Below are 18,662 nucleotides of genomic sequence, written 5' to 3'. Positions count from 1 at the left end.
AAAAAGACAAGCCCGCGCAGCCAACTACTCACGTATCTCTTGAGCTTCTTCTCGGGAGGTGACTTGATGAGCCACCCCGTGCACACAATATCCCCGGAGCTCATGCTGACGCCGCTAGCTGACAGCGCTCCTGCTGCGAATGCGAAACTGGCTGCATCTGAGCGGAGCAAAGAAAAGGAAGTCAAGGCATTGATCTTTGACAAAAACCACTCTCCTCCCACTATGTGAACACAGCGGTTTTCATCCAGACCAACCAAGCACTAGAGTGGCGACAAGACGCAATAGCTGCTGGAAACCACTTTAGCTGCAAAACCAAACAGACCTGAATCCAGATTAAAAACCCGAAGGTGATAAGTGGGCGAGTGAAACGTGCTGGGATAACTGAGCGGGACACATGTGAGACGGCAGGGAAGCGACGGAGAAGCAGCACTGACATGTCTGACTGTAAGAACAAAATTAAACGTTGAATCTTCTGTATTTTTCAGTATCAGTATGTATTTTTAAATTAAGTTTGTTGCTCCAAATGTGTCTTCCTATACATGCTATAATTGTTATCAGGGTATGCATCCTTTATTGAGCCCACTTCATTCAGTTTAGGGTTACAGAGTATGGAGCTAGACATTATCTGGCACAAACTCAGACGGGGAACCAGTAACCATAGGAGCCAGTCTAGAGATGCCAGTTTATGTAATACACACATCAGCTTGAGAAAGGCAAACAGTGGGCAAAAAACAGATAATACATTCCATGATCATAGCGAACATGATGGAAGTCAGATCCTGAACTCGGCAATGCTCTTCACTGTCTCAACCATATCACCTACCTGGGTACCAGTCTATAACAATATGGACACATGGAAACACCTGTGCAGACACCACAAAGCAGTGACCTCTGGTCCAAGAGTCGGACTCTGTAAGGTGGTACTGTTAATCACAGTGACTCCATACCAGCATTGGACTCAAGGAACCAGTCCTGGAGACACCAGAATACATGCTGGAAATCACAGTCAAGCTTAAGCCCCTAAAGTCGTGACGTATATTTTTAGAGATATCAACAAAATGAGAACAAAGACACATACATATCATCCCATTGTGAGGGACAATGTATGCAAAAGGCAGAGCCACAAAGGGAGATAGAGAAATGAAATGAGGAACAGCAGATACAAGTTGTAATCTGTCATGTGACATGGAATAAAAATGATGGACAGGCAGATGAATTGATCTGTGTGTATGTGTATGTGAGAGAGAGAAGGAACAGATTTTGGGAGGGTGTAAGACTCCTAAATACCAGTTATCAAAGGGTCATATCCACTTCTCGTCCTACACACTCATTCGTAGACTTGGGAAGTAGCCATAAGAGGTGATTACACACACACACACATGCACATCTTCTCAATTGTAATAAATTAGATGGGTCAAAAACACCCATCTGCCCATTCCTTCATATTCAGAAAACTCTTTATTCTGTACATTAATAATCCCAGCAATGAGAGGTCAAGGCCGGAACAGCTCCAGGTATGGGCACTGGTCCATCAAAGGGTGAAGCTGATCACATCTCACCAAGCAGCCTGGTCATGTCTTTGGACTGTGGAGGATGATGGGCACATATAAACAGAAGGTACCCCAAAACAAGAAAAGTAAACATTGAAAGAAAATGTGAATATCTTGTAGACAAAATCATTAACTCAAACTGTCTGCTGTGTCCAGTGTTTCTCAACCAGTGGGGTCATATGCTGAGGCTGATGGCTCATGGGTTGCCATAGTAGTGGGTCGCCTTAGTAATCGACAGTGCCACATGATTTATATCATCTTATTTATCTATGATGATCTCATATATGGAAACCCGTCCCACCACTTTGACATGTGTGCTTGTTGCACCAACATGTGCAGTCATTTCATTAAGGCACCTCCAAACCCGTTCTGGTATTCATGCTCATTTCACCAACGGGGACAACATGTTATGTGTGCAGTGGATCATTTTGACATTAGCACACATCTCACCAAGGATAAACTTGTGGGTCGCAAATAAACATAGAGAGGTACAACTGGTTTGGGATGTCATAAACACTGTGCTTTAATACATTTTCCAAATCTGCATTGTCCCAGACCTGCCAATTAAATATCCTGAATCTGCACCGGAATGGACATAAACCAGATAGAGGACTTTATAATGCTGGAATGATGCAGTAGTTAGTCTCACTGCTTAAGAGTCTTGTGTTTGAATACTGTGCCTGCTTGCTGTCTGTGTGGATGTTTACACATTCTCCCTGTGCCCGCGTTTTAGTTTCTTCAGATACTCCAGTTGTATCATCACATCCCAAAGACATGTAGGTTGAGTTAAGATGGCCCTATTTGTATGTGAGTGGACCCTGCGATTGTCTGGCACTAAGTCCAGACTTGGACCCTGGTATTCTCTGGCTCCTGGTAACTGGCTTTGAGAATATTATGTGAATAGTCCAGCAGTCAAGACAAATCACAGGCTGTGTATTTATGGGTTTGTTTTTTGTAAAAATGTCAGTTATTTTGGGTTATGTAATTTCATACCGTTATTAGCACAAGTTGCTCTCCCCCATGCACATTCATCCACAACAGGCACCAACTCATAAAAAGTATGCTGTCCACATTGGAACCCACATGTAAAGTTGTTCCGCTTGATTTTAACTTCTTGTGGTCAGCTGCAACCAGCCATGTTTGAACAAGGCAAGCTGAGGCTGTAAAAGATGAGCTAAGAGAGAGAAGACAAGTTTTAATCAAACTGTGAGTACAGGAAAGGCAGCAGAACCAGAACTGATTATCCATAGTTAATCCAAGCCTCCTGTAAGTCGACTATAGTCAGCATGTTGGGAGATTAAAAACTACGAGACACCCATCCATTCATTCCTTCTCTGGACCTACAGTAGCTTTCAAGTACACATTTGTAGGGGAGCTGGGAACAGACAGATGGGCACAGAAATGAAGATTTGCATTTTGTTGATTCCTGGGTTCAATCTCCAGTCAATTCCTGGATGGAGTTTACAGTTTCTTTCAATGGGTTTCCCTCTGACTACCCAAAGATGTGCAGGTAGGTTATCTGGTGATACTAAACTGGCCCTGTGTGAATGAATGGGTGAGTGTGACCTACAATGGATTGATGCCACATTCCTGCCTCTACAGTGTGTGTGTGTGTGTGTGTGGGGGGGTTTTCGTATTTTTCTCTCTATATATAAAATCCAATGTCTGTCTGTTTGTCTGTCAGCTTTTCACGAGAGAACTACTTAACGTATTTAGATCAAGTATTTTTCTATAATTTGCTTCAACATTCCGGTTGATTTTGTGATTTCTCTGATTGTGCTAAGAATCATAGTTTACTTGCGGGAGCGATATATATCCAAGACAGAGTATGTAGGCCGAGGGGAGGAGGAAGCGTCACGTCAGGAGTGGGGAGCTGGGCACGGCCCTCCTCACTGTCCTGTTTCACTACTACGTGGGCAGAGCTGCGGAGGACGGCAAATATATATATATATATATATGTTACGGCCAAAACCCGAAGTTCTGCCTGTTCCCAAATTGGTCGGCCATTTCACATTTTGGCCGAAAGGTGTGGCCAAAGTCCGAATTACTAGAAATGACCAGTGTATATGCTACTTTGGCCGGCCATTTCTCAAAGTGGCAAGAAATACCTAGCCAAAATTCGTTGTGCTGATGTAAGACTGTCCACTCAAGATGCGAAGATGCTTAAAAATTCAGATGCAGATTCAGAAGTGAGTTTTCCATTCTGCACGAGAAACTGCTCACACTGGAATCCGTAGGCACAGAAGATAAATTACTACAAACCGTCGCGTCTTTCCAATCACTGACCAGCGGCAAAGGTTACACTCGATGCAATTGCACTACTAAGTGTGCAAAAAATTGCTGCTCATGCCTTTTTTCTTCTGACTTTGGCCAATTGCACCATGCCATTTCACAAACTGGCTGGCGAAATCCCGAAATCAAGGAAAAGATCGGACATTGGCTGGTCAATTTACAGCGACATTGGCCATTTCCCAATTTGACCGGACACATTCCACTTTGGCCGATTTCGGGTTTTGGCCGTAACATATATATGGCAACTGTTGTCTGCTGCGTCGCGATGCAACTTTTGGAGGTGAGGCGGAGTCTACTTTTAAACTGCATTCCATTATTCCATTATCCTGGCCTCCATAAATTCCCAATCTGGTCAGGAGAACAGCCAATTGCTGTCCTTCCACTCTGGCCTCCCTTCCTGGCAAGGATTTGCTGAGTGGTAGTGCTCCTGGACTGGTGCACCCATGCACACCCGCAAAGCATACTGGGAAAAGTAGTCCAATTGGGCAGCCATACTGGGTTTTTACACCAGAGTGCTTCCTTTGGGCAATGTCCTGGCTCCAAAAGTGCTGAGTTAAAAAGGAACCTCGGGGGGCTCAGAGTTAGGGGTGGAGTGGGGCAACTCTCATCTAGGGAGATTTGGAAGAAGTAAGACAATGAAAAAGATTTGTTTTGTGCTGACTCTGAGGAAGAAGCCTGATTTCAGGTATTTATTTAAATAAAGAAATACCTTATTTGAATCTGGGACTTGTGTGGCCTTATTGTGTCTAGTATTTGGGGGTACTTCTGCACCCCCTACAGGTCACTATATATATATATATATATATATAAATTTTGTTTTCTGGTGCTCTACTGAGCTAATTTTGTAAATGACCCAAGATGACCTCCTCTATGACAAAATACAACTTTCAAGCATGCGGTTTTTGGTGTGTATAATTCTTGTTTCAGGAACCAAGTCAATATGGGTGCCAAAAATCACATGATTAGGGAATTTTTAACACTAGTGAACAAAATGCATTTGGAAACTAATTTTTGCTCAGTCAATGTGTGCTGCTAGCCCTATTTCATGTGTCACAGACAAGAGATGGACTGCAGAATTCAGTTGTGGCAGGACTGACGACAGACGAAATTGTGGAGCAAATCAGAAAGGAGAATCAAATAGTGATGGTGGGTGAGACAGCAGACACAACAGTGATTTGTTATGGGTCATTTGAATCCATTCTTTCTTAACAATTATACCTGCTCAGGTCGGTGCATGTGGGATGGCCAGAATGTTGACTCCTGAAATGAAGCATCACTGCATTTTCATGTTGCAAGGAGAACTTTAAGTCAATGAATTGGCACTGGGCGAAATTTAATAAGCAACTGAAAATGAAATCTGGCTCCGTCACTATGAGCCAGAGTCTAAAGAATGATTTAAAAGATGGAAGCATAGTGACCCTCTAACATGTAAGATTCAAACAAGTGGCGATTAGGTGAACACAAATTCTGATAACATAGTGTAATAATAAGTTTTACTTATATAGCTCCTTAACTAAGATTTAGGGTCACTTTACAATCATAATCAAGGTTATTCAATCTAATGCATGCCTAAATGTTTAAATGACACAGAATATAATAAAACAAGTTAGAATATATAGCATAAAACATTTTTGTTATTACTTTTAAATGGTGAAATGATGAGTAAAGACTGTCAAATTTGAATAATGGAATGATAACGTTTAACAAAAAGATGTGTTTTGAGGTTGGAGTTAAATTTGTATAGTTGTGGAGATGATGTGGAAGATTGTTCCAGACTGTAGGGGACAGCAACCCTGAAAGATCTGTATCCCACCACAGACAGATGTGCAAGATGAATATAATGTATATTAGTGCCTGAAGATCTGAGCACACACACAGGCTTGTAAGGACAGAGAAGTTCACAAATTAAAGAAGGCCATTTAGAGCTTTAAATGTAAGGACAAGTAGTTTATATTTTATACGAGCTGCTACAGGAAGCCAGTTTAACTGAAATAGAACAAGTGTGACACAAGCAGATTTCCTAGTGTCAGTAATACTAGGGTGTTGTACCATGTTAGCCATTACGAATGTAGTGAGAAGTCAAGCAAAGTGACACCTTTTATTGGCTAACTAAAAAGATTACAATATGCAAGCTTTCGAGGCAACTCAGGCTCCTTCTGATTACATCTTGACAGAAGAAGGGGTCTGAGTTTCCTCGAAAGCTTGCTGTGAAAGATCAGCCTCGAAACAAACAGACACGGACTCCAAGTGTCCAAAACATGCACCGTTTATTTTTCAACAACACACACAGTGCCCTAATCACCACAATAGCTCTGTCCTTTCTTCCTCCTTCCTTCAGCCGCCTCCACTCCTCTTCTTATAAGCTCCATCTACTGCCATCCGACTCTGGCTCTCCGAATGGAGTGAGGCAGCCCCTTTTATCCCGCCCCGGATGTGCTCTGTGATGGTCTTCTGGCAGCACTTCCTAGTGTGGAGGAAGTGCTGCCCTTGCACCTGGAAGCACTCCGGGAGTACATTGTTCCTGTTCCAGCAGCACTTCCTGCTGTGGTGGAAGTGCCGTTGTCTTTGGCTCAGGAACCATCCAGGCACCCCCTGGTGACGGCCACGGACCCCATACAGGGCTGAGCTTCCCAGCTCTGATGGAAGCCAGGGGGGCTGCCCTCTTGCGTCCAGGGGAATATATTGCCCCTTTCCCGGTCCTTCCCTGTTCCAGGTGTCCCAGTGGGACAAGGTCCCTTGTCATCTGCCACCCCTGCATATTGTAATCTTTTTAGTTAGCCAATAAAAGGTGTAATTTTGCTTGACTTCTCACTAGTGTCAGTAAGTAATCTGAAAGCAGAATTTTATATATATTACACTTTATTAAAAGTTATGGCAAAGAGACCTGAAAAGAGTGGATTACAGTAATCTACATGAGAAGTAACAAAAGCATAAACACGAGTTTCTACATCACAAAAGCCAAGGGCAATGCTACACAAGTGACAGAAAGTGAGTATAGTCAAGGAAAAAAATGTGTGATTGAAAAGAAAATGAAGGATCAAAAGTAACACCAAGATTATGAACTTCACTAGAGAGGGGACATTGCAATTCCATCTAAACTAAGGCTGAAGTCACTAACCCTTGGAACAGCAGCTTTGGATCCAACAGGCTTCATGTACGTTTTTTCACTGTTCAGCATTAGGAAGTTTGATGCCATCTAAAACTTGATATAAGATCAGCAATTTACAAAGGAGGAAGGTGGAAGCTGACCTGTGAGCCTGGTACTAAATTAAATTTGTGTGAACATAAAAATGAAATGACCCAGGTTTGCTTCTCAGGTCCTCCCTGCGTGGAGTTTGCATGTTCTCCCCGTGTCTGCGTGGGTTTCCTCCAGGCGCTCCGATTTCCTCCCACGGTCCAAAAACATGCAGGTTAGGTGGATTGGCGATTTTTAAATTGGCCCTAGTGTGTGCTTGGTGTGTGGGTGTGTTTGTTTGTGTCCTGCGGTGGGTTGGCACCCTGCACGGGATTGGTTCCTGCCTTGCGCCCTGTGTTGGCTGGGATTGGCTCTGTTACCCTGTGTTCGGATTCAGCGGGTTGGAAAATGGATGGATGGATGGATGGATAAAAATGAAATGGTAAACCATGTTGATGAATGATGGAGTCTAAGGGCAGAATGTAAATATTAAACAGGAGGGGACCTAAAGCAGAGCCTTGTGAAAGTAGAGCAGTATGACATTCGTGTTTCCAATAAAAAGAAATGAGTTGCCTATCAGTAAGATGTGATTTCAATGACAATAAAGCAATGCCACAAACTCCAAGGTTTGATTGGAGACAGGAGAGCAGAAAATTAGGATTGACTGTATCAGATGCAGCACTTAGATCAATAAAAAGTGACACAGGGTGTAGTCCACATTCATTACCTGCTTCACATGACCCGTTTACCTAGTTAATAATATGCAGATCTACTTTTCAGCTTGTAGCAGACAAAATGGGAGAAGCTGCAAGGTGTTCTGTTATCCGCCCCACTTCTGCACCATGACAACGTCCCTGTTCACAGTGCACAGGTTGCAAAGGTCGCTCTGTGAGATGCTACAGCCCTGTGTGACAACCACCTGTTCTCCACTTTAAAGGGCTACCTCCATATGACATGCTAGATTAATGATGAAGACAATGAAGTCATCAACAGGTTAGTGGTTGCACAAGCAAAACAATACATTTTATGCAAGTGGTATGGAAACTGGGGGGCATCTCAGAGCTTTAAACCACAGACACAATTCATAGGCTCATAAGATGTATGTCAATTTAACAAACAAGTTTCAAGAAGGAATGGCTTCTTTTAGAATTCCTGGAAGCCACAGCATTGCACCCAAGTGGCATGTCCTGGTTAGATGGAGTTAAAAATATAGAAGTATTCTACTGGAAGCTTTCCTGGTCGGAGCCAAGGAATTGATGGGCAGCCCTGCTGGTGTGCACGTGGGAATGCCAGTCTCTTTCCATCCTTCCATTATGTTGTCACAACCAAGAATGAAACCACCAACAATCCTGTCCAGGATGCCCATTTATCAGTGTTCTACTTACACTGTGTGGGTCTCATGGCTAGGTAAAGAATCCTTTGTCCTGGCTTTATATATATATAAAATCCTAAGCCTAAAAGTGCAACGATTTTGTACAATGATTTTACATCACGTTTTTATGTTACACTTTTTGTCCACTTTAAATCAAGGCTTATTTTAAAACCTACATATATATGTTTGGTATCATTCTTTTCAGAATTTATCAAACTTAAAAGTGATGTTGTTAGATTTTAAGATTCTTATTCCATTTTTAAATTATAAACTAAAAAATATCAAGAACTCACATCCTACAAGGCAATACTTTGTGCCAAGAGATTTAACCACGCTGTAAATAAAAGACAAAGAGTAGGACAGCTGCTGTACAGGCTTTTAGATGTTTGAAACGCCATGCAAGATGCAGATCACAGCAAGCAGCAGCTGATCGAGCAAAGATGAGGTAAAAAAAAAACCTGTTTGTTTCCTATCGTATCACTGTTTAAGAGGGGGTTTCGGAGGAGCAACTGTGTCTCCTTGGGGTGCATTCAGCCCCCTTCTTCACAACGTGAGTGGTAGAGATGTGAAGTGGCGGATGCATAGTGCAGGCCGGGGTGAGCGGTTGGTGAGCGAAGTGAACCTCCTAGTATACATACACACTCACCAAACACTTTATTAGGTATACCTGTTCAACTGCTTGTTAACACAAATATCCAATCAGCCAATCACACGGCAGCAACTCAAACTGCTAAAGTTCAAACCAAGCATCAGAATAGGGAAGAAAGGTGATTTAAGTGACTCTGAATGTGGCATCGTTGTTGGTGCCAGACAGGATGGTCTGGATTTTTCAGAAACTGCTGATCTACTGGGATTTTCACACATAACCATCTCTAGGGATTGATTATACAGAATGGTCTAAAAAAAAAGAAAATATCCACTGAGCATCAGTCCTCTGGGTGGAAATTCCTTGTTGATGGTCAAAGTTAAAGGAGAATGGACAGACTGGCTTGAGTAAGTCAAATAACCAGTTGTTACAACCAAGGTATGCAGAAGAGAATCTCTGAATGCACAACACATCAAACCTTGGAAGAGATGGACTACACCGGGACCACACAGGGTTCCACTCCTGTCAGCGTATAACAGGCAACTGAGGTTACAACTCACATGGGCTCACCCCCATTGGACAATAGAAGATTGGAAAAATGTTGCCTTATCTGATGAGTTTCAATTTCTGCTGTGGCATTTAGAAAGGTAGTATCAGAATTTGGCATCAACAACATGAAAACATGGATTCATCCTGCTTTGTACCAATGGTTTATGTTGGTGGTGGTGGTGTAATGGTGTGGGGAATATTTTCTTGGCAAACTATGGGCCCCTTAGTGCCAACTAAAAATCATTTAAATGCCACAGCCTACCTGAGTGTTGTTGCTGTCAATTCCTTTATGAATGCAGTGTACCCATCAGGATGTCTACTTCTAGCAGGATAGTGCGCCATGTCACAAAACTCAAATCATCTCAAACTGGCTTCTTGAACATAACAATGAGTTCACTGTACTCAAATGGTCTCTTCAGTCGCCAGATCTCAATCCAATAGAGCACATTTGGGATGTTGTCGAACTGGGATTCACATCATGGATGTGTAGCCAACAAATCTACAGCATCTACGTAATGCTATTGTGTCAATATGGGCCAAAATCCCTGAGCAATGCTTCCAGCACATAGCTGAATCTGTCCCATGAAGAATTACGGCAGTTCTGAAGTCAAAAGGGGATCTAACCTGGTACTAGCAAGGTTTACCTAATTAAGTGACTGGTGAGCGTATGAGGCTTAATGAAAAAGTAAAGACAATTTGAAAATTATGTGGTAATTGAAGCGAACAGAAACTGACGCAATACAACATGTTTGTGCCTTATGGGTAGTTTGAATACACATTAGACAGATCTCTGCCGTTAGTCTAGCTGAAGCCAAGATCAAATGAACATGGGAGATGCTCTGTGGGATTGCACCACTGTTGAACAATGCGCCGAAAGTGAGATTGTTTTGGGCACAGGGAGTGAAACCTACTGAAATTGACCAAAGGACATTGGCTTAGTACGGAAGTGAAAACGGCATGACTCAATAAAAAAAGTTTATGAATGGATAGAAAGGTTTAAAGTGGGAAGAACAAGAGTGACCTACAAAGCTCGATCTGGTTGACCATCAACATTGTGCAAACAAACAAGCTCACAATGAGATGGTGAATGCCTTTATCAGAGAAGACTGATGGATTACATTGTCTGCTGTTGCTACACATTTGGATATCAGCTATGGATCGGCACATGCCATATGCCTGATGATTTGGGGTACCATAAAGTTTGTGTAAGATGGGTACCAAAACAGCTTACTGATCTGAACAAATCAACATACTTTTGAGAATTTCGGCAGGTTTCACACCCTCTGCCCAAAGAAATCTCACTACAGCACACTGTTCAAAAATGGTGCAGCCGAGCGTCCATGTTCATTTGACCTTGGATTAACTTTAAGTGCTTCACAATATGCATGTTTGAACTACCCATACGCCTTCATGGACATGTTGTATTGCGAGCTTCTATCTGCAATTACCAGAGAATTTTCAAAATTTCTTTACTACTTCGTTGGGTCCTTGAGCAAGGCCCTTAACCTGTAATTGCTCTGTCCTGGGTATGACGTTAATCTGCATCCAGCCCTGCATGTCAGCCCTCCAACCTGCAGGGAAAAACTTGGGGGTTGGTGGCAGACTTGGCACTCCATCCACCATAAAAAACCTCACACTGTTCCACTACATTTAAACTAGTGTGGTGCTGAGGTGTCACCCATTGCATGGTTGCACTCGGGTCCTAATCTGGGATCTTGAGGTGGTTTGTTGTGTGGTGGGTGAGGCAATGCGCTGTATCAGTGCGTGCTCCTAACCTCTCTCTCTCTCTCTTTACTTTTTGATTTACCCTCATATATATATATATATATATATATATATATATATATATATATATATATATATATATACTGTATACTGTACATACATATATATATATATATATATATACATACTGGCAATGCATGAAGCACACATTGTATAGAATGCCTAGGCAATATATAAAATGCCTGGTGTTTTTGGGCAAAGTATGAAATATCCAAATTATTTTAATATTATATGTACTTTCCCTAGGCATTGTATTTAATACCTAGGCATTATATAGAATGACAAATGCTATTTACAGTAGGCAAGGTATTAAAAGAGAGTCATGAAAAGGCTTTTATCGAAAAGACGTATATGAAAGTGAAAGAAATACAAAATAAAGTATAAGACTTTCTTATTGAGGAAAACAAGAGAAAATAAAATATGAACCTACTTGTTAGTGGGAGTATTTTATACTTTGCCGGTTTGTCTTTTGGTGTTGCATAGAATGCCTAGGAAATGTGTGAAATATTAATCGTTTCATACTTTGCCGTCCAATTTTTGCCATTCTGTATATATTGCCTAGGCATTCTATACAATGCCTGCCTTTCATACATTGCCGGTAACATATATACTGTACTGTATATACACACATATTAGTGTTGATCAAAACATATTTATTTTATAATAAATATAAGTTAATTATATAAAACAGTATATTTTAGTATATAACAAATTAATTGCAATATACAGAAAATATTAATGATTCTGCTAGAAAAGAATTTTTGAAGCTTTTAATTTTTTTCTGCATTGACAGAAGAAAATCATGTAAGTGAAAAATGTATTTCTAAGGTACAAACCCATCTTGATTATTAAATCAGCTCTTTTCATATGTGCATTAAGAAAAAAGAAAATATTCAGTTTTCTTTATTTGACAGAAAATGATGACTCCATTATGATGGCCCTGAAGTGTTTGCTTTCGGAGGAGGCCATTATACAGTATGTGTGTGCATGTATTTCTGTAGAGCTTGGGCAGGGTATGGGTGTGTGTCTGTGGGCAGGATTTCCCATAAATGTTGAGATAAATTCTGAGAAAAGTCTCCACAGAAGAACAGCAGTAACGTCTGAAAGATCAGCAATATTGGGATCCTCCTCCCTTCATCTATATGTACATTAATTTATTACCTAAACCTGCTTTTCAGCAGGAAAACCCATGACATAGCATCATTTGCAAGAAAGAAACACATTTGCTTTTGAGACAGGATGCCGGTATGTCATACACATTAACTCCCACTGGGCAGTTTTACAGATGCCATTAAGCCTAACAGTGTGTTTTTGGGCTCTGAGAGGAAACAGAGCTTAAGGAGGAAGACATGCAAAGAGGATGAGAGTATTAAAGTCCAGGATTACAGAGGGAACCCCACTGTAGTATTTACTGCCAGTAATCATCCACCCACCCATCAACTATCTTTTTACTCCAATTGCAGGGGGCTAGAACTCAAACTGGAAGTATGAGTGGGATGCCCATCCGCCACAGGGCACACCTTAAAACAAACCCATACTCGTTGATTTTGAGTCACTAAAGAATCTGTCAAAATAGCACAAGTACTACTCATCCCTTCGGTTCTCCATCTTAAGCTGTTTTATTCTGTGCACCCAATGTTGCCTGGGACCCTGAATCCTTGAGAAACTATAATCAGATTAAGTAGGTTTGGAAATTAATCGATTGTCACATCCAGTGCCACTCAAAGTGCATATGGAGCCCCAGGAGGGGTGGTGGGTTCCTGGTGTTCAGAGTGTGTGCCACTTGAATTACCATAGTATGCATTCAGGATTATAAGTCTTGAAGGACCCAGGGTGAAGGGTCCTCCTTGGTGTCTAGAGCACAAGCCACCTGAGTTACCAGAATAACACCCATCAGTGTTCATAGCATGCATTCAGCATTAATAAACTTCAAGGACAAAGGGGTGTGTGTCCCCTCGGTGTCTGGAGAACCAGCCACCTGAGTCACCAAAATGGTGCCCGCAGTATCCATAGCATATATTCAGTATTATTAGACTTCAAGGACCAAGAAAGAAGGTTCCATCTTGGTGTCAGGAGATTGTGCCACTTGAGTTATTGAAATGGTGCCCCAGTGTCGATAGCCCAAATTCAGTATTATTAGACTTTATGGACCAAGGAAAGGGGAGGTCCTCCACAGAATCTGGAGTATGCGCCACTTAACTTTCATTAATAGCACCCATCGGGTGATGGCACCCTTGCCGGTTGCCAATGTTGCCTAATGAATTGAGCAGCTCTAGTCACATCAATCAATTATTTCAGTAGATTTACCAGCAAATCAATTAAAACAAAAAATGCATTGCTGGTAGATACTAGGAAGATCTTGAAAGTCTACTCAATACATTTTAGCACCATTACAAATCCAACACAGGTCTACTTTAAAAACTACCAAGAGGAGACACTGTTACAGCACAGGATAATTTAATAAAGCTATGGTCGAATTTACAAAGGGAGCAGTTCAGGTTTTTAGTGGACAAAACATGAAATCATGAGCACCTGATAATTGTGATAGTAGGGGCCACTAATAATAATGGAACGGCCATTAAAAGGCCAGATAGAATGCATAACTCTGGAGATCAGGACATTTGTAGTCTCTCTGAGGCAGATGGCTTGATGTTCTGGACGTGCTTTTGCTGGGTTTTGTAACAGTAAGGATATCAGTGTCAGAAGAGTTTGGTTGCTTCAACTCAAGATAAACTATTGGCTAGAAGTCCAGACTTGTGCACTTGTAGTAAATCAGTAAGAACCAGGCTGCTGTGCTTCATTTAGAACAGTATCCTGAAAGGGAACAGCTCTCCAGAATTTCTTTTTGTTTCTTTCACTTCTTTAGAGCGACACTCACAGGCTTTCCATGGTTCACACATTTGTTTACAGTTCTCTGGCATGGTCTTGCAGCACTGCGTCCTGTGAATAACCATGTGGGTGCAGAAGATAAGAAGGTGCAAACCCCTGCAGCGATTCTGCTTTTGGGCAAACAGGGAAGCAGATGAGTTATGAAACATAAGAAAAGTGACCCCGGCAACCGAGCTGACAGTTAACATTGCGTTACTTCCCCATGGCAGGATGCATTTTGACTAGGCTGGCCTTTAAAGGCTTAGCTTTCTTTGCATGAATTTCACATAAGAGGGGGGACATTCCCAGCTCGAGCTTAGAGGAAATTCAACTCTTTTTACATGAAACTCAATAAAATGAGTACCGCCTCAGACAAGCCAGTTTAAAACATGACAAAATCAATTGAATGACACAAATTGTCTCTTTTCTATGAATTGGCAGGGCATAATCCATCCATTCAAAGTTTTTTTTTTTCTTAACCCATTTACCCCAATCCCAGACTTCCATGACAGAGCTTATCTAGATCACTTTGTTCGTATGGCAGGCAACCCTGGATGGCATGTCAGTTTATTAGTGGGTTTACTTACTCAAGGAGGGCCAATTTAGAGTTGCCAGACACTCTGACACACGTCTTTGGAGACTGGGATTAGAAAAATCCATAAAAATGTGGTGAAGACATGCAAACTCCACGCAGGCAGTGACCAAGTCGGGATTTGAACACTAGGCTTTGGAAATGTGGGGATGCAATGTTATCGCTGTGCTGAAGAGTGAGGTCAAAGAAAAGAAAAAATGAACAAGAATTAATTCATTCATACTTAAAACTATTCTATTACAGGGACACAGATGACCAGAGCTTGAGTGCAATGCAGAAAACAGCCCAGTCCATCTCTGGGGCTGTCAAACACACCCCAGGGCAGTATGGAAGTGCCAATACATGTCATCTGCATGGCTCTGGGGATATGGCAGGAAAACCCACACAGACTTGGGGAGAGCATGTAGACACCACACAGATGCACAGGGGACATGTGGGCACTACCAGACAATGTGGACTACTCAGTCTCAGGATGTTGGATGTGTGAGGCGGCATTGCTAAACACTGTGCCACTATGTTGCACCACCATTCAGTGCTTTACCAAACTCAATAATATATTTACTTGATATTTTGTACAACTGTTTTAAAAAAGTAGAGTTTATAACCAACTTGTATTTTAAAAATAAAGTAATATGAGTGAGAGTTAAAAATGAAAGGCAATTTGAAAATTATGTAGTAACTGCAATGGATAGAAGCCAATGCCATACATGTTTGTGATGGATTATGGGTACTTTGAACACTCAGAACGCAGCACTCTGCTGTTAATTTTGTGGAAGCCAAGATCAAATGAACACCGTTGTTGATCAATGTACCGTAGTGAGATTTATTTGGGCAGAGGCAGTGAAACCTGCTGACCTTCACAGAAGAATATTGGTTCAGTATGAAAGTAGAAACAGCATAACTCCACGAAATGTTATGAACTAATATAAAGGTTTAAAGCAGGAAGGGCAAGAATAACTGATGAAGCTCAATCTGGTAGACCAACAACATCACACACACAAGTCCATATTGACATGGCGAACACAGATGGATTATGTTGTCCACTGTTGCTGCACATTTGGATATCAGCTATGGATATGCATGGTGCATTTTGACTTAGGATACCATAAAGTTTTTGCAATATGGGCACCAAAAGAGCTTACTGATCTGCAAAAGCCAACATCATTTGGTGAATATCAGCAGATTTCAGTCTCTCTACCCAAAGAAATCTCACTATGGTGCAATCCTACAGTGGAATGGCCATGTTCACCTTGGCTTCAATTATACTAACAGCAGAGTGTTGCGTTGTGAGTGCTTGAAGTACCCATAAGTCATCACAAATGTGTTGCATTGCATCAGCTTCTATCCATTGCAGATACCTTGATAATTGCCTACACTGATGGACTAAAAGCCAGAAGTCTATATGACCATTATCATCAAGTCCTTCCATGAGAACCCTAAATGCAAAGTGGACTGTTTCATTTATGTTAGGTAGAATGCCCAGAGGGGACTGGGCGGTCTCATGGTCTGGAACCCCTGCAGATTTTTTTTTTCTCTCCAGCCGTCTGGAGTTTTTTTTTTTTTTGTTTATCTGTCCTCCCTGGCCATTGGACCTTACTCTTATTCAATGTTAAATAGTGTTATCTAATTTTAATTCTTACTTTGTTTTTTATTTATCCTTTCTTCATCATGTAAAGCACTTTGAGCTGCATTATTTGTATGAAGATGTGCTATATAAATAAATGTTGTTGTTGTACTTTTTGGTTTACCCTCATATGGTCAAACTCACTTAAAACAATTCAGGTTAACAAGGGGCTGAAGCTGAAGCTGGCGTCATTGACCACAAGTTAGGGATGCAGTATATTGTAATTCTTATTCATGCACGTTTTCTTATTAACAATAATTAAATGTATAGAGAAGAGTAATGCAATATATGGCACTGTATTAAAATAAGTGAGTTGTAGTGTGAGTCTTTAAGGGATTCACAGCCCGGGTGTTAAATGACACCATTTAGACAAACAGGATGCCCCAGAGCTTTGTAACCTTTAGCTTCGGGCACTATGAAGGTAGCAGATGTGGGAAAAATTACTTCTCTCCCACATGTGGTCTGGTTTAGTTAATATCCCACCAAAGGTATTGTTATCTTGTCTCTGACATTTGGATGGAGTGATAAGATCAAAGTGGTCATCAGGTGCAGGATTTCTAAAGCTTTTTATAAGCAAAGAATAGCAGCACTGCCTTGTCCTTATTTTTAACAAGAAGCTTTAATAATATTCAAGAGCAATAATGATTTTAGTACAATCTGAAATAATAACTTGAAGCAAAGGTATGAAATTATTGTTTTATAGTTCTATAGATGTGGCTAGCCTGGGGGTGTCATGATTTATTAAAATGGCTTGTTGTTCAATTAAAGAGCAGTTAGCAATAAAGGTGTTTTTAGAAACTAAAATGTCTGAATATGTTGGCCTCATCGCATCACCTTTTCTGTTGTCTTATAGAAAGTGAGAAATTATAACTATTATAAGAGGCATGTTTCAATATGAACAGCAGGCCCACCATTATTTGGTCATGTTTCTCTTAAGAGCGTACTGTAAAGTCGATGACACAACTAGAAATAGCAGGAAGGATGAATTTTATTGACTGTAGCTTTTGAAAAGAAAAGGTCATTCAGTACATACAAGCTTACAGAAAATTTCAAAGGCACATCCTAGATCTGAAACTATACAAGGAAGACTTCAGAAAGCATTTGATAATAGATGCTTTATAGTTCAAGGTACTTTCACAAATACATTAAGTGATAAAACCATTAAGAACAAAGACCTTGAAGCTGAGAGATTAACACATGGAGAAGGGCCATTTCCTCTGTTATGTTACTACTGTATTTTGTTTAATGTATCAATTGACCATGCAAATAACAATTAATTAAATCTGTTTAACATCACATTTTTTCATATTGTGGATTTGTGCGATGACGAATGGCTGAGGTTGGTAGAAGCAGCTCATGCATAAGGCAACTCTTTAGGGTGTCTCAAGTGCTCAAGACTCATGGAATTACTGAAGTTAAAGCACAGACCTCACTGGAGGTCCTGTTTTGGTGCAACTATTCATTGTTCTGATTGTCTTTCTTTCATTACAGGGCCTCAGGCAGATGGTGCTGGTGACAGCAGTGGGATCAACAGGCCTATAGTGGATAGGACTGCAGTCCACTGTGGAGCACACTCCCTGAGAATACTAATACGTCTGTTAGCTCCAGGCTAGTCTATCCAAGCAGAATATGATAAGCTTTTTTGTGATCGAATTTTTAAGATACAAAATTCCAAACAGACACAACTAACAAATTAACAAAGTTTTGGAGTAATAATAAAAGGAAAGAACAGAACAATAAACTCCAGATGGTGTCCACCCCCACCAGCCCACTCATCATGTTAACCAGTCCTATGATATAAAAATGAAGTTATACACATTAGAGATGCCAAGACAATCCAAGGGAGAGAAAAGCAGAACCTGCAATGGGTCCATAGACACTTAAGAAGAAACAATATGTCTAAGGTCACCACCCTGCTAGCCTCACACCAAATCTACTTCTTTAGATTCTTTCACTTTCAGGTGTGTTGCTATATGGGACCAGCCTCCTCCACTTTCATCTGCTGTACACTTCTTTGCCTGATACCCTTTAAATCCCCCTTCTCATAGTTCGTCACTTTATCTTTGGACGTCCTCTTCTCCTTTGTCATGACACCTCCATATTCATCTTCTCCCCAAGATGTTAACTTCTCTCCTTAATGACATGCCCATGACACTTTAACCGTTCCTTCCTGTATTTACAATGAGATTTCCATAACTTGAACTGCATCTCTAATTCTCTCATTCCTGATCCTATCAAACTTTCTTATTATACACATCCTTCTCAACAT

General features: G+C 41.0%; 1 protein-coding gene across 1 annotated transcript in view; it reads right to left on the bottom strand.

Moving 5' to 3' along the window:
• Window positions 1–194, bottom strand: part of gab3 (GRB2 associated binding protein 3) — an 80,952-nt gene extending 80,758 nt beyond the window's left edge. The window contains exon 1 of the mRNA XM_039766319.1: window positions 33–194. Coding sequence (XP_039622253.1) covers window positions 33–104 — 72 coding nt within the window. The 5' untranslated portion in view covers window positions 105–194. The remainder of the gene's footprint in view (window positions 1–32) is intronic.
• Window positions 195–18,662: the final 18,468 nt, after the last annotated feature.

Source organism: Polypterus senegalus, chromosome 10 (assembly GCF_016835505.1).
Source record: "Polypterus senegalus isolate Bchr_013 chromosome 10, ASM1683550v1, whole genome shotgun sequence".
Classification (NCBI taxonomy): Eukaryota; Metazoa; Chordata; class Cladistia; order Polypteriformes; family Polypteridae; genus Polypterus; species Polypterus senegalus.
This window is presented reverse-complemented; position numbering and strand designations above follow the sequence as displayed.